The 23882-nt window shown below is 36.6% G+C and overlaps 1 protein-coding gene across 1 annotated transcript; it reads right to left on the bottom strand.

Moving 5' to 3' along the window:
• Nucleotides 1-4368: 4368 nt before the first annotated feature.
• Nucleotides 4369-23441, bottom strand: LOC130047775 (neurocan core protein-like). Its single transcript, XM_056143195.1, has 7 exons — nucleotides 22634-23441; nucleotides 20303-20393; nucleotides 19658-19828; nucleotides 18756-18866; nucleotides 8796-8875; nucleotides 7742-7829; nucleotides 4369-6178 (listed from the first exon to the last, which is right to left on the bottom strand). Exons 1-7 carry the CDS (start codon nucleotides 22958-22960, stop codon nucleotides 5928-5930), a joined length of 1119 nt encoding a protein of 372 aa, XP_055999170.1. The 5' UTR covers nucleotides 22961-23441; the 3' UTR covers nucleotides 4369-5927.
• Between the last annotated feature and the right edge of the window lie 441 nt (nucleotides 23442-23882).

The following is a 23882-nucleotide window of genomic DNA, read 5'->3' as shown; positions in this document are numbered from 1 at the left end:
ACCGGGGACGGCCTAAGTTTACGAACTCAATAAACCCCATGTAAACTTCAAGTTTCCAACTGAAACCTTGCGTAAACAATTTGTTTTCTTAAGTTTCCGCACCATGGAAACCATTATTTTTCATACAGTGATCTGCTTAGTCTTTGGTAAACAGTCTATTTGAATTCTCAATACATATATGTAGCAATATTCCATTATCACCTGCATATGGTGTTTATATATCTCAACTGATTCGATATGCAAGAGCTTGTTCTGGGTATAATCAGTTTTTAAATCGAGGTAAGCTACTGACAAACAAGTTGATGGTACAGGGATTTCAACAGTCTCGATTGAAGTCAGCATTTCGCAAATTCTATGGTCGTTATAACGATCTAGTTCGTCAATACAACCTCGCATTGGGTCAAATGCTGTCTGACGTGTTTCATACCGATTGTTAATCCGTTCTTGGCACACTGATTTTGACTACAGATAACTCTGTTTACCTGATGAGGATATGGGGCTCACGGCGGGTGTGACCGGTCAACAGGGGATGCTTACTCCTCCTAGGCACCTGATCCCACCTCTGGTGTCTCCAGGGGTCCGTGTTTGCCCAACTATCTATTTTGTATTGCTTGTAGGAGTTATGAGATTGATCACTGTTCGTTATCTTCACCTTACATCTAGCTGTGATGCGTTTTCTTTCAAACCAAAACAATCGCCGTCATTTTTCTTCAATTGTGAACATCGACGATTTGATAGGAGACGCGCTGATTGGCTAACATAAAGTTCACATGAACATGCCCCTAGTCGGATTATGTCAGATCTTCTTACACAGAGTATACGTCGTGGATCTAAGAAGATTTTAAATAGATTGAGGTCCGTCATAGCTGTCTTGCTATATCCAATACCCAAACATCGGTTCAGCTCGTTTTCTCCAACAGTTGTAATGGGCTTTCTTTTGAATTTAAGTTGACTTGTCCCATTCTAGTTTATATACCGTTATCTACATTTTACAAGTTGGAATGGTTGAAATATTACCAAATTAGGACAAACAACTCTTAGGCAACCTGACTGAAGAAGTGCTTTTCAATTGATTCGGGTTCATTTAGGAGTCTGGTTATTATTTTTTCAAATAATATTTTTGTTATTTTGATAATTGCATCCCAATAGTTTGCTCAAGCAGTCCTAAACCTGGGACGTTTTACATCAGTAACAAAATGTAAGGCTAGCTTGGACACATTTGATCATTACCTGGATGATCTAACATTTCTCGATAGGGTGGAATTCAGTTAGTGTCACTCTGATGAGTTTGATTGAATTGCAAATTTAAGTGAACTAAGTGAATTTTTAATTGATGCAGTTGAGATTACCATTTGCGTTAATATAAATCAAGTGAATTATAGTTGATATGCTTTAATTTCAATGGATAGAGAAAAATCCTATTTAAGAAGTCCCTAGTTGGGACCAATTTTCGTTGCAAATCAATTCGATCAAGCAGATTGATTGTGTCTTGCTAGGCGTCCCTCTCGAGAGTTTTTCCACTCATATGGAGACGTCACCAGGACGGTGAGGGGCTTCAAAAGGTCTATGCTTGGCGTTTGCAGTCGTTAAGCGATGGGGGTTCTTTGGCCTGCCACACCTGCTGTGACGCGGGACATCAGTTTTCGGGGTCATCTTCAGGGACCTGTGGCATTCGCACTTAGTGCCGAGCGTTTGGTGGTGGAGCTGTCACTGCCTGTTTTAGTGACTTACGTCTGTCGCGGCCGGGGTTCGGGCCCCGCCCCCCGCATGCAGGGCGAACACTTTGCCTCTAGACCACCATGGTAGTCAGATCAAGCAGACATTGATTAGGAGAGGGTATGATCCTATGTGCGGGTCTGTGAACCGCATCATCATAGAAGACGTCTAGTATCAAAGGATCATATGTAATTAGTGTTCTTGCAGTCTTGGATTTGTCAGGGACACTGCTGGATCAAATGTCTGATCTAGGATGTGGGGTCTATTTCTGAGATGTGTTTCTTTCATTGCCTAGATATTGGATAATCATGATGTTATGTACAAGTAGGACATTATCTTTTTAAGATATTTTCCATAGTGGTGATAGCAGTTATGGCAGCAACGTTGGTCCTATCTTGTCAATATCTTTCAGTGGTTAGTGTTTTAGTAATAGAGCTACAATTCTAAATAGGTATTAGAATTGGGGAGAGATTTTGTGTTGAAATTTCTATTACACATTGTCATCTCAGGTGTTTTACACCAACTACAGAGTACCAGCCTCAATTTGCAGGAATCAGTCAACTTCGTTCGCAGACTCAAAGAAATAAAGTATACCTCAGTTGCTAGAAATCTGAAAAAAGGGTTTCAGTCCAAATTTTAAAAAAACAGTACATAGTCTGGTTATCTCGCATAGATCTGCTAATCTGGCCAACATAGTAAACCATGTTGTACAGTTTGTAGCTTACTTGTCGTCAAGTTGCAGTTGCTCTTATTAGGAAGCCAGAGTTCGTGAGTATCAGTTTCTAGTAAATGCACAATTGGGTTGATGTGCTTGTTTTATTTTGACAAGCTTCTTAAAGGTTCATGAAGCCCATATCTTATGGATACACATCATGTGTGCACAACTATTAAATGTTTCGCTTGGTGTGTCCTAACAACAGTGTGGTTCAATACCGATGAAACGGAGTGATGCAAGTTTAAAATCAAACCATGCGTTGTATGGAGTAAAATGTAAGGTCCAATAAATGTCCGAGTATATAGGGACAATTAGGGAAGGGTTGTTTTGTGTGATCTTTCCTTGTACTTAACAGTGATCCAAGTTTTGAGTATTTTGGTTTATTAATCGCTACATTATCAATTTACGTGTTGTGTAGTTACTTGTTCCAACCATGCCTTAAATATTGCAGAAACAGGTAATGCTAGAGGATGGTGTATTGATTCAACCATCTTTGAGCTAGCTTTCACAGCTTCTTGGTCGAGTTAAGGGAGTTGTGCATGTGGATCTGGTGGCTGAGATACCCTGGTTTGAAATGCTTGAACTTTAAAAACAAAATGTTTATATCTTGATGAATAGGAACTTAAATCCGCAGTGTGGTCATGATCTTGGAGTGAAGCATTCCTCTCTTAATACATTTTTGTTAATTATTTGAAATGTCCACAATTGATTAAACAGTGATTTCCCCAGAACCATATTTGATGTGTTTCCTAATACTTCAACTATCAAAGTGGATGTATTCCAACATGATAATGCACTGGAGATATACTGTCCCCAAGGCAACAGTGTAGTTAAGCCCATGCTGCAGGTAAGGGGTATGATGGATGGCGTTTTTTTGTGATGTGTACCTCAGCAATTTACTGAGGACTTGGTTTTTATGTGTTGAAAATTGGAATGTTCAGTGTATCCTTACATTTAAGGAAATTAAGCGAGGTTGGTCGTGGGTCAGTTGATTGGTGGCTCCCCCTTTGGTGGGATGACTGCAAACAGGGCTTACCTGTTTGTAGCCATGTGGCGTTTGCGCACATGTCAACTGATTCCATATTTATTGTTGAGTTGCCAGTAAATTTGAAACGTTTGGTGCAATTGTACTGTGACTGAATTTGTGAAACTGTGACTGGTGTCACCTATTGTAATTATCACAACTTCCAACTGATTCCACAACTCTAATCTACTACCAATTACTTCCATATCTATTATGTTGCCAGTGAATTTGAAGCTGTTCTGTGTTTTGGTGAAACTTGCTATTGTAAAGATGATTGCTTTTATCATAACGCATTGCATAATTGAGTTCAATATTGGGTTAATTTAACATACTGTAATTAAGTAACCATCCGCGGTGGTCAATTCTGAACTTTTTGATTGAAGTTGCATTTTGTTTTGTTGTTGCATTTTGTGTGGGTTTGCCCATATGAGTTGTTATTGAATGGCATCCCACAAATTATTCCTTTATGCCACAGCCAATACTCGTCAAATAAAGTTTAAACTGGTTTTTTCTTGTCTTTTTCTCTGTAAAAATAATCCAATATTAATGAACAAATACCCATAACTTCCACATCAGTTGCATTATTCCTGTCACATTTTTTCACTCAATCATTGTCTATTTCTAGTTATATATTCGCTTTGGGCTACGTTCATAAGATAAATGGCTTTACAGATTATACGCAGATCTCTTTTATACAAGTCAGTTGCCAGAGCTTATAGAATGAGCAACTCATTTGATATATACGTCTGCCAATTAAACCACTAATTTTGATATCAAATCTTATTCTCTATACCCTCGGTTGAAGAGGAACAATTTAGTCAAAGAATGTTTCGAGTGTTGTCTTTTTTCTCAGTATTTGCAACCATATCAACCTGAATTCATTCACATTCTGTGAAAACACAAAAAAGGATCAAAGAATATCTATGACTATTTAATGTCAAAATCACAGCATCGACCTGTTTGCGAAAACAAATGGGTTAATCGTTTAGATTTTCAATTACATTTAAATTGGAAACATATATATACAAACATCAAATCAGTGACAAAAAAAAGAAGGACTGGTATGGTTCAACTATATAATTATTCTTGGAATATTAGGTATTAACAAACTCCTACATATGTCAAAAAATAAGAACTCTCCACTTTGTTCATTATGTGCACTAGAACTAGAAACAATTAAGCATATCATTTGTATTGTCCTTCTCTCTCTCTCTCTCTCTCTCTCTCTCTCTCTCTCTCCACTGTGGACAAAATTATCCGCTTGGATTTTTCACAAATCTGGTCAGATAAGGGGATTTAATGTACAAACTGTTATTTTTGGTTTTCCAGAAAAAGAACACATGGTTTTAAACTTTATATTCCTCTTAGTGAAGCGATACATATTACAACATCCAAGAAATAGTGTCAATATTGTTTTTGATGATATATTGAAATGTTTATATAATTTCTACATTTTAGAGGGTAAAGTTACAAAACGAAATAGTCTAACTTCGAAATTTCGTTTCAAATGCTGATAAAAGTGTGTCTTTTTTCAACAATAAATACTAGAATATATATGTAATTTTCTATATCGCTTTCTTTAATCTGTATGAGAGTGTGAGTAAAAGGTGTATATGTATTTGTGTTGAAAATGATGAAAGCAATACAATAACTTAGTTTTCTTTCATACTGGGACTGATTGTAATTGTAATTAAAAGATTTATATAGCGCCCTATCAACATTAGTTCTCTAAACCGCTTTACAAATGTGAGAAAAAAGATGATATAAAATCGATGTGCACATACATGTGATTAAAGTGTCAGAATTGAAATGCAAAATTATTATTATCAATATATAGTGCCTATAGTAATGATATGATTACCATAATAACATATAAAACAATTTACAACAATCCATACGAATAATTAAACATACAGAGAGGATACACGTATAACAACAAACTACAGTTCAAATATCAGCTGAAGTTTTTTTGTTTTGTAAACAAAATTGTAACAGCACTGTAAGAGCTGTACTGTAAGAGCATTACGTATGTACATTGTATTATTTCTTTGAAAAATCACAAATTCAAAGCTGATTTAAAAACATAGAGGCATGATATTTTCATAATTTATCAGAGCTTGTTGGGACCTACAAACTAGGATCAAGGTCAAGTGATGTCAGTTTCACTAAAGGATGGAGAGGGATTTTTTTTTGAAAATTTCAAAATCAAGGTATCTGTAGTCTAAATTCTAAATGAAATGATAATTGATATGAATTATGCGCAGGTGAGTTATTAATGAAAGGTGAAGAAATGTGAGGAATGTGAGGGAAAATAGCAGTACCCAGAGAAAGCCCACTTTTATACAGCCAGTACTTCGTTTAGGAGACTTTATAATCGGCAGATTATAATCATACCTTGTTTCGCCTTTATATTGACTACGATTAAATATAGCTCAACGTAAATAAGTGGTATTACGTCATTCGTATTGGTATCTATGTCTTTGTTTTTTCACAAATGAACGAATTCCGTGTATTGCAGTTTTCATCATTCCATTCATCATTTTTTAGCAACTCGACACAGTCCTGGTCTTCACCATTATGGTTCCCATTCGGTTGATTTTGATTCCAGTTTTCGAAGTCCATGGTCGAGCTGGAGTGGTGCCACTTATAATCGCCATCTACCAAAATATCATTTCCACCCGTCCAAGCCTTGCAGTCAGAATAAACATAATTGGTACATGTAGCTGGAATTAGACAATATGTTGAATGTATTGTGAAGTACTGTAGTTATAATGGGGTTGGCAATCAACGATACTTCCAAAATGCATCAGCTATACATGAGTTTCTGTATACAGGGTGTTTCATAGTACATGCCGATTTTGAAAGGATACTGGAAAATCAATGAAAAAGAATAAAATATGTAGTTTTGCTATTAGTTTTATAAGCATATCATCAGGTATTTAGAACAGAGTTACATGTAGCTCGCTCTTATATAACGTCTAGAAAATTCTATTGAAAATATAAGATATATTTAGAAATATATTTCAATCTTAAAACTACACAAGGGTATAAATTGCTATGCTTTATGCCATTTCGTCAATAGCGTTAGCTTTATGAAAATCCATGGTCTAGTATCTTAGAAAATAAAATGCTGTTCACCGACAAAATTACACGATTAATCCATCATATCATCTCCTTAACGTAGGTCGCGGTTTTGCTTACGCCATCGTTTTGAGGGTACGGAAATCCTACGACTCAATGTCTTTCTACGTGCACATTCAATTGTGACGTAACAGTTGTCTGAATAAAGTTTACATGGGTCATTGATTGAATATAAAGAACGTAATATTTTACATATCGATTTCACAGCTTTAGATGACGAATAAAAATGTACAAGTTTCCATAAACATGCCATGCCTTAGCCTCTTAGTTCCCGTCCAGACAAAACCATGTATATCGATGGACATACAGACGGGCATGTTGATAATAATGAACATTTTTATCAAAGTTCGATCAAATGTCCTATTTTCTCGACTGTGGGATTCATTGTTTTCTTTTTAAACATATTCAGCATTTGACAATGGTGATCTATAATTTCAAAACGTTTCATCACTGGTTGTAGTAGTCCAATGATTAAGGTACTCGCTTCTCAACTAAAAGTGTTGGACTCGATTCTCAACTGCAAGACGTTTAGCATAGGTAGTGTCTTTTTCTTTATTAAGAACCCAATACTAATTATATTAACGGGTTCCTCAGATATTACTTAAAACGAAAGTCACATGTCACGGTAAGCGTTGGTGGGATAAATAATCCTCACTGCTACTACCCTAACCAACTTGCGAAGGTACAAAACCATGGCCCTTCACCACATAACAATGCAATGCAAATGCAATGCAAACCTGAGTTACAAATTATCAAAAGTGATCTTAAACAATATACGGACAGAAACGAAAATAATAACTTTTATTCCAAAGTTGATAGCTATTGTCCTTTTCATATAAACTACAGAATCCACTGATTAGTGGTTCTCCAATTCAGACTGATACCATTTGAATGAAAGAAAATGTACACTGTAAAAGTGGTTATTTACGCGTGGTGGATTTACACTAATTAGGCGGTCACGTAATAAGCAAGTAAATTTTACCCACGCGTATATTTATAAATATTTGATATAATATAATCCTATTCAGTCACCCAGTATTTCCCCCAAGCAACGTTGGGCGTAGTAAAATGCGTACTTAAACCCCAGCGTGAAAAAGAACACTTTTACAGTATTATCTCAGGAAGGGTGAGACAGATATACTAACCTTTGTCAAGAAATTCTTTAGCAAGCCATATAGATTCTTCTTTATCCTCAATCTCTACTAATTTGGACGATCTGGTTTCACATTCCATCTAAAACAATTAGAATATTCACTTTCAGAAGCTACGATTTTACGTTCATTCGGGATTTTTATTTTTGGTACTATCTAGTATCATATCTATGGGGTCTTTATCCTCTAAAGGTCTGTTTGAATTCCCATGGGCACGATTATCGATTCTTTATCAATCGATCTTTTGTTTGTATTCGTATGAAGCAAAACGTCTTCTAAACACTATACATTCTTTATAGTATATGAGACGATACGAAAAAAGGTATTCCGATGATATGGAATTCAATTTTAGTGTGTGACTGATACATGGAGTTAGTCTCACTTAAGGAAGCGAGGCGGTCGATTCAGAGTTTCTTTAACACTTAACTTCAAAGTAATCAGACCATCAGCAGATAACGAAAGGTGCTTCTTATTGTTTATTTCTTTCGATTAAAATTAAATGTGACTTAATACGACGTTCCAATTTTAATCAATTGTAATAATCAAATCTCGAGCTATAAGAGCTGGGAAAAAAAACAGAGCTACGTCGGTAAAGTCAAGAACCGAGATTAGTAGATAATTGATAAATCTCAGTGAACTTCAACTAAAATACACCACAGAGTCTTCTATATTTGCTTCATATTAAACATAGTTAACAGCAATCTGACAACTCAACTTCATGACAAACAGGATGCTTTCAACTTCCGTGTCCCCAACTTTCCACATTTATGCAACAGTATTCCATAATTACTTGTATATGATGTTTAAGTCTTATGTCTGTGAATATGTATGATATATTTCTAACCAAGGGGGTACAATTTCGTTATCTCTATAACGTAAAGTAATCCGTAGTGAAAATCAGCCTTACAATTGGTATGAAACACGCCAGACAACATTCGATCCTATAACAGATGGTAGTCAAAGGCGAAGGTGCAGACAGAAATACGAATGGAATATAAAACATCTGCTATTAGGTTATCTCAGGGCAATAAATGTTGATATACTATACCAGCGTTTCTCTCCAGGTGAGTTCTGTGGTACCATGAAAGTAACAATGGCCTTTGTATTCCAACCAGTCCTTTTCACAACCTACAAAATTCTCAACAGTTTTAAAATGATAAATGAGAAGAGAACGAACCTTGTTCAGTGTCATCAATATCACAAAGCACACACGGAATCACGTCATGAACGACAGTATCATAAAGAACGTCGTAGTTTATCTATCGCAGCATCCAAGAAGGACACTATTCTTCTTCTAATTCCCCATTTCAGTTTTCAAACTGGGAGATGCCGCGGTCTTTAACGATTGTAGACATTATTCTGGACGAATAGCTAGGAAGAGCATAAAGTAGTTTGTGGGGTTATGTGTTGTGTGACATCATGTGTTAAGTAATATCTTGAGTTTTTCTAGGTCATTGCGCTTGTTTCACATCAGGGTTTTTTCATGATGTTTTCGAGAATATGATCTGATAAATAGTTAAAAGGGGGCACTATCTACCTGACTTTAATCATCTAATGTAAGATACAAGGAAGTTCTAAAACGGTACCTGTTCTCCTAGAAACGACTCCGATGTCGATTAAGTAACACTGCAATGTAAACACGAGAACGTGTAGGCTAAAGAACAATGCCGAGCGCAAACATTGTCACATTATTGTATGGGTAATACTATCTGTTTCTACAGTGGAAACCCTGAGTGGAGTGTATGTGTGAGTATTGTACCCTGTGGTACAAAGTTGAAACTTTATTTAAGGATTATAATTGTGGCATATGTTTACTAGAATCGTATCAATGGAGGTGATTAATATCCAAGATGATTCACTGGGCATTAAATCGGTGGACGCAACCGTGCAGCAATGTTATTGTTTAACCATGAAACCACATGAATAAAGTCAAAGTATTGCTGAACATTTCCCACTACCAAACGTTTATGCCACTTAGTGAGCAACGAGATATAGAAATCTAGCCATAGAAACCAATCGACGGATTGATGGTACCTTGTGAAACATTCATAATTCCACAAACCAAGCTATGATTTGTTTCTTAGCTCAATGAGACTTCGGAAAAAGGACTAAATGCATTCCTTTATATCATTAACAACGAGAAACATAGTTAAGAAGAACTGGGAACACTAGATTATTTTCCTTATAAAACTAGATGTGGAGTAGTCGGAGGAAAGTGTACTAATTGTAGAGAATTTATTATTATATGTATGATAAACATGCCTGGGTGGTAAAATAAACATAAATGGTAATGATCGTTATCGCTGAGGTTTAAGTGGGGATCTTAGTAGATATGATTGATTGATTGTTTTGCGTCCCGTCGAGAATCTGTCACTTATATTGAGCCGTCACCAGCCGTAGGTGAAGTACCAGAACTTTAGACCTGTGTTTAGCGCTCAGGGCCGTATCAATGAGGGTTCTTCATCGTGCCAACGCCTGCCGTGACACGGGACCTCCGTTTTTAAGGTCATATCCGAAAGACGCGTGATTCTCTATTCTAAATACCGGGTGTTTGGCGAAGGATCAATCACTATCTATTTTAACGACTTAAGTGTGACGCGGCCATGGCACGAGCGAGACTCGAATTAACAAACTCTTGGTTACGAAGCGAACGCTCTACCACTGAGCTACTACGACCGGTATATATATAATTTGAAGAAAAAAACACTCTCTTGAAATATTACGACATATTATGACGATACTTGTCAATTGTAATACCCATTGTGACGTCAAAGTTCTTCTGTGTATGTAGTCTTCGATCGGCAAACTTCGACAGATTCCAGTACCCTACATCTAGCCTCGGATGTATGACGTTAAGTAATATGTAGCTGCGCCTAACATTTGCATTACGGTCATCTATTTACTCTTCCAGAAAAGCTTCCGCTTTCAGAAAGTAGTGATCAAAGTATGTTTTATTGTAATTTATCATTATTTAGATAAATGCCTTTAATCCATGGGCAGGCGCGACAACTCCTGCGACCTTGTCCAACTCCAAACGTTTTGGCGACCATATGCTTAATCATATTTTATAGCATGTAATCAAGCCTGTACTGACACTGATCAGCTGCAGCATTGTCCGGCCATTTTACAATTTTCGTAGTAGAAGATATTTGGGATAGAAATCCATCAACATCGACATTATGCCGCCCAAGAAACGACACGGAGCTACTGTTAACAGCAAAACGAAGAGTCGTAAAACGTATCGTACAGTGTTTAAAACCCGAAACGGAGGTGAAACGGCGAGGTCAACAAAAACAAAGGCTGGGGGTCAAAATCTGACCCCCATAATGGTAGACCTTCATCATGAGCCCCCCGTGGTCACCTGTTTTCCGCCCGAGCCAATTTCCCAGGGTATCGGTGCTGTATGTGAAGCTCAATCGGGACCAAGCGGTACAGGGTCAACAGGTAACCATGTTATCAACTTTGTTGGTCACGATTCTATGTATCACTATAATCAGTCAGGTGAAAATAATGAAACATTAGCAGGCTTACCGTTTGGTGAACGGGTTCATGTCAGTCGGCCAAATGCCGAGTTAAGCACATTGGACTCAGTAGGATTTTATGTACCTCCGGCCATTAAATCTAAAATTTGGACAGGGCAATACATTGATTTGCCCCTCCTTTTGAAGCAAGCCCGCGACTTGCACACTGACCCCCATGTTACTGGGGAGCCTGTTATCAAGGATGGGCAAATCATGACTGAAAAACAGCAGCTTAAAGCTATAACCAACATTCATATTTGGACAACCGCTTTTATTATTTACATGTCTATTTATTTAGTAGAAGTTCTCAGACAGGTTTCAGGGACTGTTAAAATACAAGAACAATATTCGCCTTGCAGCTAGCAGAGTGGGCCATGCTGGTTGGTTCAAGTATGCCGAGCAATATCGCCTTAAAAAAAGAGCGGTGCCCATCCTCATCATGGGGGTTGTGGATTCGAAATTATGGATCATGTACATATGAGCCCCACAGATTGGGCAGTCAACTCGCGTTATTGACAGGGATTCGGTCAACAATGGGAATAATTTTCCCTTTCGTGGCAATTTTAGACAAAAACAACAAATCGCACAGGGACATAACACCCAGGGCGGGGGACAAGGGGCCAAATATAACTAAATTCCCAACAAAATTTCGAAACTATTGCGTATCTGCTATGCCTTCAACAGGGGCTCCTGTTCTTTCAACCCCTGTAAGTTTCGACACCGATGCACGGCCTGTGGCGGACCACACCTCAAGCAAACTGTCCCCAGTAGTTGAATTCACCCAAATTTGTACAGCTTCGCGTATACCCCCATCAAATATCTTGAGTTATGTAATGGACTTTTATCATTACCTGTTATACCAGATATAATTCAGATCATGCATGGTTTTAAATTTGGTTTCCCCTGCATTATGCAGGCCCAAGGACACATAGGGAAGTCATAAATTTGAATTCGGCACGCTTAGCACCTATGATGGTAAAATAAAAGTTAGATAAGGAAGTTACCTTGGGTTAAATGGCAGGCCCCGCTGAGGCCATTCCTTTTCCTACTTTCACCAGTCGGACTTGTACCAAAAAAAGATGATGACCAACATTTGATTCATCATCTATCACATCCACAATTCGAGACTGTCAATTACTCTATCGACCCAGTTATTTGTACTGTTAAATATAGTAACGTAGATGAAGCAGTAATTTAGGCCGTGGGGGGCGGCACTTTTAGCTAAAACTGACTTGAAAAGTGCTTTCTGTTTACTGCCCATCAAATCAGGTGACCTCGATATACTTGGCATTAAATATAATGATCAATATTATTATGACAAATGCTTGCCATTTGGTTCGAAACTTTCTTATGCTGTATTTAACAAATTTAGCACTTTTTGCATTGGCTGCTGACTAAGGCATCTGGTAACCATAACATAATACATTACCTTGACGATTTTTTATTTGGGAGGACATCTCAAGACGACACATGTAGACACATTTTTCAGATATTTCACCAAGTTAGTGACCGGCTTAATGTCCCTATCGCTCCAGACAAGACAGTTAAGCCAACTACTTGTTTAGTTTTTCTAGGTGTTGAATTCGACACCTTATCCATGCATATGCGATTGCCTCAAGATAAATTGACAGAGTTGGATAAGATAATACAGGACTGCATTGGCGCTAAGAAAATTATTCTACGTGACCTGCAATCTATTATTGGGTAATTAAACTTTACTTGTCAGGTCGTAGTCGCAGGTCGAGCTTTCATTAGGAGGATGATAGATGCTACTATTGGAGTTAGGAGGTCTAATTTCAAAATTAGAGTATTTACTGCCATGAAGTTAGATTTGGAGATGTGGTTACAATTCGTTAGTCAGTACAATGGAGTTACTATATTTCCTGATATATTTTGGGTTGCTAATGAAACACTTAATTTTTACACTGATAGTACTGGTGGTCAGGCGGGTGATTTTGGTATTGTTTTGAGGGTAAATGGCCTTTAACATATGGCCGCACCAATGATCTGTGCTAAGTAGGCTTCAGGATTTGACGTTCTTGGAAATGTTCCCGGTGGCTGCTGTTCTATCAGTTTGGGGGCCATTACTGGCAAACAAAAGGATATTGCTTCATATTGATAACCAAGCAGTAGTTTATATCATGAATAAACAAACCTCCAAATCTCCAGATGTCATGGTTTTGGTCAGGCGATTTGTGCTTCAACCCCTAACATTTAATATCATATTCAGAGCCGAGTGTATAGATACAAAATGAAATGCCATAGCAGATTCAATTTCTCGTTGTCAGTGGTCTCGATTTCGGGTAATAGCACCTCATGCAGATCCAGTGCTTATCCCACCCACCCCAGAAATATGGCAGGTTTAAGGGAAGAGGCTAGCAGATTACTGCAGGCATCTGTGGATGACAAAATTTGGCAGACCCATAATACAGCGTGTGAAAGCTTCAGTCATTTCAGGTATCAATTCCATTTACCAGTTGTTTGGTCAGCCCCACTAGATCACATTGTGCAATTTTTAACTTACTTGTCTCTTAAAGGTTGGTCACCCTCATGTATGAGAACATATATGTGTGGTTTGTCTTATATGTTCAAAATTCAAAGTCTGTTGGACAATACCAAATCCATCTTGTTCACTAAAAGTTTGGAGGGAGCAAACAGGCTCAAACAGACTCAAGACACCCGAGCTCCAGTTACATATAACACCCTTGTCAAGATCATGCAGGCACTGGGCAACATTTGTACATTAAGCTACGAAACTTGCCTATTTCAGGCTGCATTTAGCTTGGCGTTTTTTTTTGGTGTTTTTTTTTTATTCCCGCGCGTAGGCGAATTAACAATTACATCACTTAAGAGTTCTGACTTAAGACCATTGCGACGTAGTGACATCGACATTGTTAGATCCAGTGACAGTCGCTTAATTAAGCTTACAATTCGACAATCCAAAACTGACCAGTCAGGTAGGTCATGTACTTTGTTTCTTTCAGAAACAGGGGATGTTGCCTGTCCTGTATCCGCACTTGGTCAGTATTTATCAGTCAGAAATACCCCATTATCATCCAATAGTCAGCTGCTAGTCCCTTTTAACGGTAATCCCCTCACGCGTTATCAGTTTGCTGCTTTCTTGTCTAAATCTTTGAGTTGTTGTCATATTACCACTGCAAGTTTTAAATCTCATTCCTTTCGTATTGGGGCTGCCACTGAGGCAGCAATGAGGGGCATTCCAAATCAAATAAACAATCAATACACCACATATATTAGATTTCCCTAATTCCAATTATTTACTAGCATTTCCTTACTTCATATGTACTAACAAACCTCAAGTTTTATATGTAGAAAGAAAATCATTTGGGTGTTTACTTCTTCAATTGTCTACTGAGCTGCACGCAGTGCCATCAAACGTCCAGGAGGGAAGCACCTGAACTTGCAGCTGAACAACGTCAGCATTCTGTGGTTTAGAACTAGAGGAATGAAATGGGGAAACGTTGACTTCTTGTTCGAACAAAAGTTAAAAACATCCTCCCCAGACTACCTGGTGGTACATCTGGGTTCCAATGATAAAGGAATTGTTCCTGCATTGGAACTTTTCCATTGCATCAAATGTTCGTTCTTAAGATGCAAATTGTTAGCCCCCAACTTGACAATCATATGGTCTGACATGCTACCACGTTTGTATTGGCACAGTGCCAAAGATTCATCTAAGGTCGAGGCCGTCCGCAATAATATTAACCGCAAGGTGAAACAGTTTTTAAAACAAAGAGGGGGCTGGTAATTCATACCCTTCAATCATATTTGCCGACAAACAGCTGTTCAGGTGCGATAGAACCCAGCTTAATGAGTTGGGTAACTCTGTATTCCTCAACAATCTACAAGGGGGACTGGAAACCTTTCTGCTGTCTAAGCAGGACATCAAGGTCTATCCCGATGAAATATAGATTTTGTACCTCTCCCTCATGGCTTAAACTATATTTCTTCTCCTAAAAGTTTGGATTTCAAATTAGCTTATTATCAAACTAATTACCATGGTTATAGCTGATAACGCTTGGTCGCGGGTGGTCTTGTATAGACAAGTCCATTTGGTGGAATTCAGGGATTACCATAAATGAGGATTTCTCTTATGTCTGGCTCAAAACTCTGGATAATCTATCCTCAGCACTGGGGAGGATTTAGGGCCACCTCAGTGGTACCTGAGGGACCGGCTTGATCCTTGCTGTACCAAGGACAAGTTTTTGGGCTTAACCCTGGGTGTCTTACACAGGGGAGACAGGATAGAGTTAGGGCTCGAGTCACAACCGAAATTCCTCATTGTATGTGGCGTTCACTCTTGAAAGGGGGTACCAAGAGGCCTGTTCCCATCACAGTTACCTGTGGGGGCACTTTGCGCAAGTGTCAAAGGGAGGTAATCCCTGGGTGCTTAGCGATTCCTCGGGTTGACCACAGGTTAAATTTTAATTCTAAATGGATTGTGCCAAACACCCGCCACCAAATGTTGCAGTTTGTCAATATTTTTTTTCAAATTTACTGTTTCTCATCTTTTCTGCATCATGGATTAAAATGAATTAATCGAGTTTTCCTTCGAAAACTGCTCTCTATTTCGGGAAAAACAATACATGATTCTCAAAGAGAAATAGTTACAAACACTGGAAGTGTTATTTAAAAAAATGTATGTTAAAATGGACTGTATTTCGCGGGAACTGTCAGTAGTTCCAGTTGATCAGTGACGCTATACATGTTGTTATATGTCACGGTATATGTAATATGGGTGAAAACAAACCTTCATACATCCGAGGTTAGATGGAATCGACCGAGGTGATCCGAGTGTGTAACCTTGCGTTTCGAAATGTTTCAAGAACGTATTTAAAGTGCTTTTAAATTTTGCACCAATACACACACACACACACACACACACACACATATATATATATATATATATATATATATATATATATATATATATGCATGTATATCAAAATTCTCTATCTGCAGTTCAATGAGAAGTTGGCGGGGTTTTCCATTACTGATATAAGCTGGGCTATGTTTCCTTCCTTGATAAAGACACAGGTTGCGCATCTAGAGATTGAACAGATGGTATATCCTCCCGGATTGTTAAACGGACTTTTTTTCTTAGAACGGGGGCCTGTCGTCGATTATAGATAATATCTCTAGGTTGTATAATTTTCTTCATATTATCAGATGGTTCCAAAATTGGAAAGAAACGTTAAGCATAAAAAGTGTATAGATATTCCTGTTACCGGCATTATGTGTAACGACAAAAGAATATTCCCGTTGTCTTTGGAGTTAATGGTTCGGCGTGATACTTTTTAGAAGAGTTATCCGCTCTTGTAAAAATAAGTAAAATCTACTTATCTAAAATTTGTGCGATGAATGATTAGTTTTACTTCATAGTTTCACCAATAGGAAGTTTATGTAACTTTTTAGCAAGAGATTTGTATGAAAATTTGATTTATAAAAACAATATTCAATAAAACATTCTCTTCCTATAGATTTCAATGTAAAATTTTAGGTGAAAGAAATCAAGCAGAAATGGAATTCTCTACATCCCAACAGTAGAATATTTTTGTTCATTAAATTCTATACAATGATGCTATGATTTCAAAAAGTCATATATATATATATATATATATACATGTATATATAAAGTACTAAAAACCAACAACACCCAACATCCAAAGTGTCGGATCTGATAGTAGATGAGAGGTCAAATGAATAAGGACCAAACTGAACTAGTGAGTCTTATGCTAGATGAAGTTAAAAACAAAGAACGGGTTAACTAATCAGCGTACCCAAGTGGTATGTTAACTCGTTCGAATGACGGCACATAATGTGTATTTCGTACCTGGAGGTGTAAAGCTATATAACTAGTGTTGAACTATGAGGGAAAATTAAAATAATAAAATGATATAAAAATATTGAATAGAGTAATAAATCAATACAATCCGGTAATGGAGTATAGAATAACGTGAAAAAAATAAATATGGGGACTAAGTAAGGATATCATGCATACTAATGAATAAATAATAAAAAATAAATCAAAAAAGTATTAAATTACTCGATAATGATGATGATGTAACAAGAGGTAGTCGGCAAAAAGACAGTGAAAAACAAACAGAACAACATTGAGTAATAGTTAGGGGAAGCTTGATCACGTTCATTCTGGTAAAGTCACTAAATCTGCTCATGCTATTGGGGAGAAATGACTTCAGGCTATGCATTCAGAATTTCTCCTTGCTTTTTCTCTCCAAATCGGTCCAGTGAGTATAATGGTTAATGATTACTACTGTCATGTCTTCCCATTTGTGTCCTGTGAGAATGAAATGCTCGGAAACGGATTCTTTGACCCTTTTGGATTTAATAGTAGACCGATGGTTATTTCTTCTATGTAGGTCTCCAGTTTTACCTAAGTATTGTTAGTCACATACCTTACAGCTTATGATAATGAGATAGATACAGTTGTTCGTGCGACAGGATGTGCCCCCCCCCCCAAGAATTATGTAGCAATGGCCGGTGACAGGGTTCTTAAAACTATCCGTGCTAACGCTGTGTTTGCACATCAGGCATCTCGCATCAGAACATCTTCTAAACCCCCCATTGGGCAAAGGATAATCAAATTTGGTTCGCATCACCATGTCTTTCAGATTTCTGGGACGTCTAAAGGCAGCCATGGGAGGTTCGTTGAAGACATTGACCAATCTTGGGTTAATATGAAGAATTCATTGTTACTGTTTTATCTGTTAGTGCCGTTTCCTTTTTATCATGTATTATGAACCCTAGTATAAGAGTTGGTTATTTATGTATCCAATCCTGTGCCCGTGGGAAAATCCAACAGAATGTTGGAAGAAGTAATCTCCAAACACAACGAAGATATTTTCAATGGAGAACTCCATCATCATTTCAACATTAACTAATCGTAAAATCATGGTTAGCAAAGTGATTTTGTCAAATGACTGTTCACTAAAAAGAAGTTTTTCATTTTTCCATTTTTGTTGACGAAGTGAATTTATATGATGTCAAAAAATGTAGTCTTTGATTTATCGTGAGAAATGATCGTATAAAAGGTTGAAAAACATACGATTTACAAAATGTTCTCATTCACAGCAGTTAATATTTTCGCGAGGAGCAAAAATATGGACTTGGTGGAACTTTGACTGGATTTAATAATGTTTCTATGTTTGTTAGGGTCTTTGTGAAGTTTAAAAATCTAATTTAGGTACGGTAACTCATATTCATTCGTTCCATTGACTGTAATAGTAGATGTCTTTAAAACTGAGGTATGATTTTGAAGAATTTCAACTTTCGAAAGTGATATTGGAGTATAAGTAGAATTACCAAATATGTAATTAAATATGTAATTACTGCCAAGTTTGTTTTATGAGTACAGAATTGCAGAAGCAATGTTGATATGTTGTTACAACATAGTGGTACGTCTCTGGAGATCGAATACTGCTAGCACGCATACTTAAAACACATACCTTCACATGTGTTTTCGAAAAAGCCATCTGCACACTGACATGAGAACGTTGTTGAATTGGATGTACAATTTCCGCCATTTTTACAGGGAGAAGAAGCACAGTGATCAATAACTGCAAGAAAAGAAATAGATCAGCACTTATGATTCAAAATATATACCTTGAGTAAAATAAGCTGCTTATTTCTGTCTTTCCTTTATTTCCCTCTCATAACTTTGTCATTTATTGCTCTTTTTCCCTATTATATATGCCTTTCATATGATCATTATTCATATAGAAGATTTGAAAAAATGCAAGTACTCCATAACAGAATATTCTTTATTTGGAAAGTACTTTATTAAGAGACATTTTGCTTTGATACACCAAGTACATGAATGAGACTTCGAATTACGTATCGGTTGAAAGGGGATGCTTACTCCTCCTAGGCAACTGATCCCGACTCTAGAGTGTCCAGGGGACCGTATATGCCCGACTATCTATTTTGTATTGCTTATAGGATTTATGAGATTGATCGCTGTACGTTATCTTCGCCTTTCATCAATTCAAGCTACTAATTCCTGAGAATGGATTGAAACACTTTATATACACTATTTAGAGCAGTTTACATTATGAAAAGGTGGAGCTAAAAAACGGTGATCAATCTTCTTAGGAATACAAAATTAAGAATTGGGCAAACACGGATCTCTGGATATTACAGAGGTAGAAATAAGTATTTCCTGTCAACCGGTCGTATCCGCTGTGGCAAACCTAACACGCAACGCTAAGTAGTGTCTGCTCTTTCGTTAACAATTATCCAAGAGGAAATGATCAAGAAAAAAATCACCGGATATAATACCTGTTCTTCTTTGTTAGCAAATCTTATTAAGCGATGTAATAAAGTTTGTTGTATTTTTAAAAAAGGATACCACATTTCAAGTCCGTTTTCCATTGTCCGTTTGGTGCGCAAACAAACATCCGTGAACCAGACTGAATGTAGTTTTGGCAACAGTCAAGTTTCATGAATCTTTGAATTCCAATCCCATCCCATCTGCCGACGCTGCTCATATTCACTCCCCTATGGGATGGAATGCCGCAATCTGGTAACAATGAAAATACTGTAAAATACGTGTTTTGAGTGGGTCTATATTTCAAGGTTAATGATAAAAGGCGAATATAACGAACAGTGACCGGTCACACCCGCCGTGAGCCCTATATCCTGATCAGGTAAACGGAGTTATCCGTAGTCAAAATCAGTGTGCCAAGAACGGCCTAACAATCGGTATGAAACATGCCAGACAGCATTTGACCAAATGATAGGTTGTATTGACAAACTAGATCGTTATAACGACCATAGAATTTGCGAAATGCTGACTTTAATCGAGACTGTTGAAAACCATGTACCATCAACTTGTTTTTCAGTAGCTTGCCTCTTATTCTGTTGTCATTTTTTTTTTAAATATTTCATTCTAATGTGTATGTTATTTGAGATTGGCATTCAGGTTACACGTTCTCATACTGGAAAGTAACGAGGAAAAATCCCACATGATTAAATGGAAAACATAATTTATTACCTGACACAACACATTCAAACCTGCCCATTGGTAAGGGTTTGCATTTTTCATTGATGGAACTATTGGATGCCGAACAAGAATACACCCTACCCTGTAACAGTAACGGAATAGATGTGAACATTCAAAAACCTTCTACTTCACATAAAACTTTTAGTAAGTGGTATACCTCTGGTAGATTTCAATGAATTTAAACAAATATCAATATGTGAAAACTATTAGAGATACTCTTGATAAAGTAACAACCAATAGCAGTGCATGTTTCCATAAAATGTCCAGTAACTTCTACTTGCTATCCTTAAGAACCACAGGGAATATTTAGTGGATTTAATACGTACCAGTCCTTCCTTATATCTATTTCCTTCTTAAATATATTTTACTATAGCGTGGATATTTGTTCATAAATGCAGTGTGGATATCTGATTATATCTTTAGTATGAATATATGTCTATAACTGTAGTGTGGATATCTGTCTATAACAGTATTGTATATATCTGTCTATAACTGTAGTGTGGATATCTGTATATAACTATATATGTTATAGACAGGACCATAATGTAAACTAGTTTATACAACTAATTGTGCAATCCTGTATAAATAAAGGATATTATTATTATTATAATTGTAGTGTAGATATCTGTCTATAGCTATAATGTGGATATCTATCTATAAATGTAGTATAGATATCTGTCTATAACTGTAACGTTGATATCTGTCTATGACTGCAGTGTGGATATCTATCTATAACTGTAGTGTAGATATCTGTCTATAACTGTAGTGTGGATATCTGTCTTTAATTGTAGTGTGGATATCTGTGTATAACTGTTGTGTGGCTATCTGTCTATAAATGTAGTGTGGATAACTGTTTATAACTGTAGTGTAGATATTTGTCTATAACTGTAGTGTAAATATCTATATCTAGCTGTAGTGTGGATATCTGTTTATAACTGTAGTTTAGATATCTGTCTATAACTGTAGTGTAAATATATGTCTATAACTCTAGTGTGGATATCTGTCTATAATTCTAGTGTTGATATCTGTCTATAACCGGAGTGTTGATATTTATCTATAACTGTAGTGTAGATATCTGTCTATAACTGTAGTGTAGATATATGTCTATAACTTTAGTGTAGATATCTGTCTATAACTGTAGTGTATATATTTGTCTATAACTGTAGTATGGTTTGTTTGTTTAATATTCGTAGGATTGGTTAACTATATATCGTTAACCAATTGGTGACTGTATTATCTGCCATAATACTATCCATCTCATTGCGATCCAGCCTCACTCTCCAACACCTCCCAAATACACCAACATAGTGAAGTTGAAGTGTGTTGTAGTAACATACATATGCTCCGTATGGGACGTATGTGTTGTCCCATGGTTTAACAATAAATAAATATAAATAAATAAAGTCCATTCTGTACCAACACGTCTGAGGACTGTGATACTGTCTTTAGATGGCCGAACACATACATGTGGTCATATGTCATAAATCATAACGAAATAAAGAAGTAACTTATATTCTACAAAATGATATGTTTTTAAAAATATATATTTAATTATAAATAAGTAATAACATTGATAAAGAAATTTTATTATTTTATTTAATCATTCTATTAAATATATTTAATAAGTTTTATTTAATCTATATTATTTTAATTTTTAATTTTATTTAATTTATTGAATGATTTAATTTAATACTTTATATGTTAAAAGTGGAGCGAATTAGGACATGCCTTATTCGTCCACAGAGCTTATCCAAAATTGGATTATATATATATATATATATATATATATATATATATATATATATATATATCCACACAAGTAATAGTATAATAAAGATTAGAAAACCGAAAATAACTCAACCGGTTTCATTTTCAATCTTCAGGAGTTACGACATCATTACATGATATATGTATATTTTCGTAAATTTTTATTTTCATAAAATCTTTAAACTATTTACATACATGTATCTGTGACTTCATATTCAAACGCAAATTGAGTATTTCGCAAGTAAATAATCCGATTTAGACCCACTATGTTTTATCTATCAAAACTAATTATTTTATGACTTCAACATAATGTTGTTCCGAGATATATAGGCATACGCGGCGCAATATTTTGCAGGTAAAAATTACCTAATTAGTTTCGATGTTTGAGAAAGTATGTATAAAATCAGTGGTTGAATTCTATCAAGGCAAGAGTTTCTCCAAGTTTAGTCTCAGTAAAAATATTTAAAAGATATCAAGGAGAAATGACGATTTTTGGCCAGCTAGCAAAACAGAAGTTGCCTTGAAACTGGTCAAGAAATATGATATCATACTCACAATATCCCAATATTCCTTTTCACTGTAGATCCACCCCGAACTTTCCACAAATCTGTCACGAGCTGAAGATCTGTTCTCATAGTTTATTTCACAGAAATGTGCTCCTTTGTAATAACTAACGGATCTACATCGTGTTGTTCTCAAGCACTCCTCAGCACAGTCTAAAATACTGAAGTCAACAAAAGAGGTTATTGTCTTCTTATCCAGTCTGTGTCCATATTGTAACTTTGAGTAGCTATCTTGTACACTGGCGTCGCAGTTAATAATCACTATCATCACAAGCACCAGGGTCTGCTTCCTTGCCATTTTAGTAGTCGTTTTATACATCAGAAAGCAGTTTGGTTGTACCACATCTGGAGGAGTTTGGCGAATGCTGAACTCTGTCTGGGTGCAGTGTATGTATATCCGTGAGATGACAAAACAATCGATGTTACTGCAACGTATTAATATATATCCTTAACACTGGAAATGTCAAAAACACGATTTCATCCGTGGTATCTATTGCTTGTGTTTCAATGACTGAAAAAAGCCAATTATTTTTCGGACTAGTTTTATCATTTATGCATCATTATTTGAATCCCCGCTAAAACAGGTGAGTTTCAGTAGTGAGTTGACTGAAATATCAAGAAGTCCCTATAGTTACCTGTACCTTTAAATTCTGTCGTTTTGTTACACACTATTGATTTTAACAACGTTAGAGCCAATATATTTGAAGTATTTTGATCATCAACCGGTTTGCAACTTTTACTGTATTTCATAGAGTCCGAGTCAACACTTGCACTAGCTCACTCAAACCCAGAGCTACATATTTCACACTTTAGGTGGAGGGGTTCATGATTAGTCTGTTGAAACTCTTAGGTCGAGAGCAGCTTGATACACATGCATGAATCCAGCGTTTTAAAGGGAGTTTCGCCCCAAGAAAATTTTAGCACTTACTATCAGAGTTGTAACAACTGGTTGAACATGAAAAATACAAATATATTCATCTCTACAAAGCTCAAAGGGGAAGGGATCGGGCCTTTAGTCCCCCCTCTCTATTCGCATCTGCCTGAGGTATGAAACTTAAAAGAGGTCACTTTTGATTCAAATCTCACTTGTATATAAAAAGTGGGGTTTCATATTTTATGCCCCTTAAACCTGATGTGACTTTTACCCATGTTTCAAACAAGCGGGAATGACTCGTTGGGATAATGAAAACCGTGCATGAGTTCAATGAACAAATTAGGACAGTATCATATTGTAGAGACTC

The sequence above is a fragment of the Ostrea edulis genome, chromosome 7 (genome assembly GCF_947568905.1).
Source record: "Ostrea edulis chromosome 7, xbOstEdul1.1, whole genome shotgun sequence".
Lineage (NCBI taxonomy): Eukaryota > Metazoa > Mollusca > Bivalvia > Ostreida > Ostreidae > Ostrea > Ostrea edulis.
Note: the sequence above shows the minus strand (reverse complement) of the source record. Positions and strands in the feature narration are given on the sequence as shown.

What these genes read in the sequence shown, in the direction of transcription:
- LOC130047775 (XM_056143195.1), bottom strand. Translation starts at nt 22,960, where the DNA reads ATGTATAAAACGACTACTAAAATGGCAAGGAAGCAGACCCTGGTGCTT. An exon ending in TTTCGAAAACACATGTGAAG is followed by an intron (nt 8,876 to 18,755) that starts GTATGTGTTTTA and finishes AGAATTTTGTAG; the next exon opens with GTTGTGAAAAGGACTGGTTG. An exon ending in TAAAGAATTTCTTGACAAAG is followed by an intron (nt 6,179 to 7,741) that starts GTTAGTATATCT and finishes GTCTAATTCCAG; the next exon opens with CTACATGTACCAATTATGTT.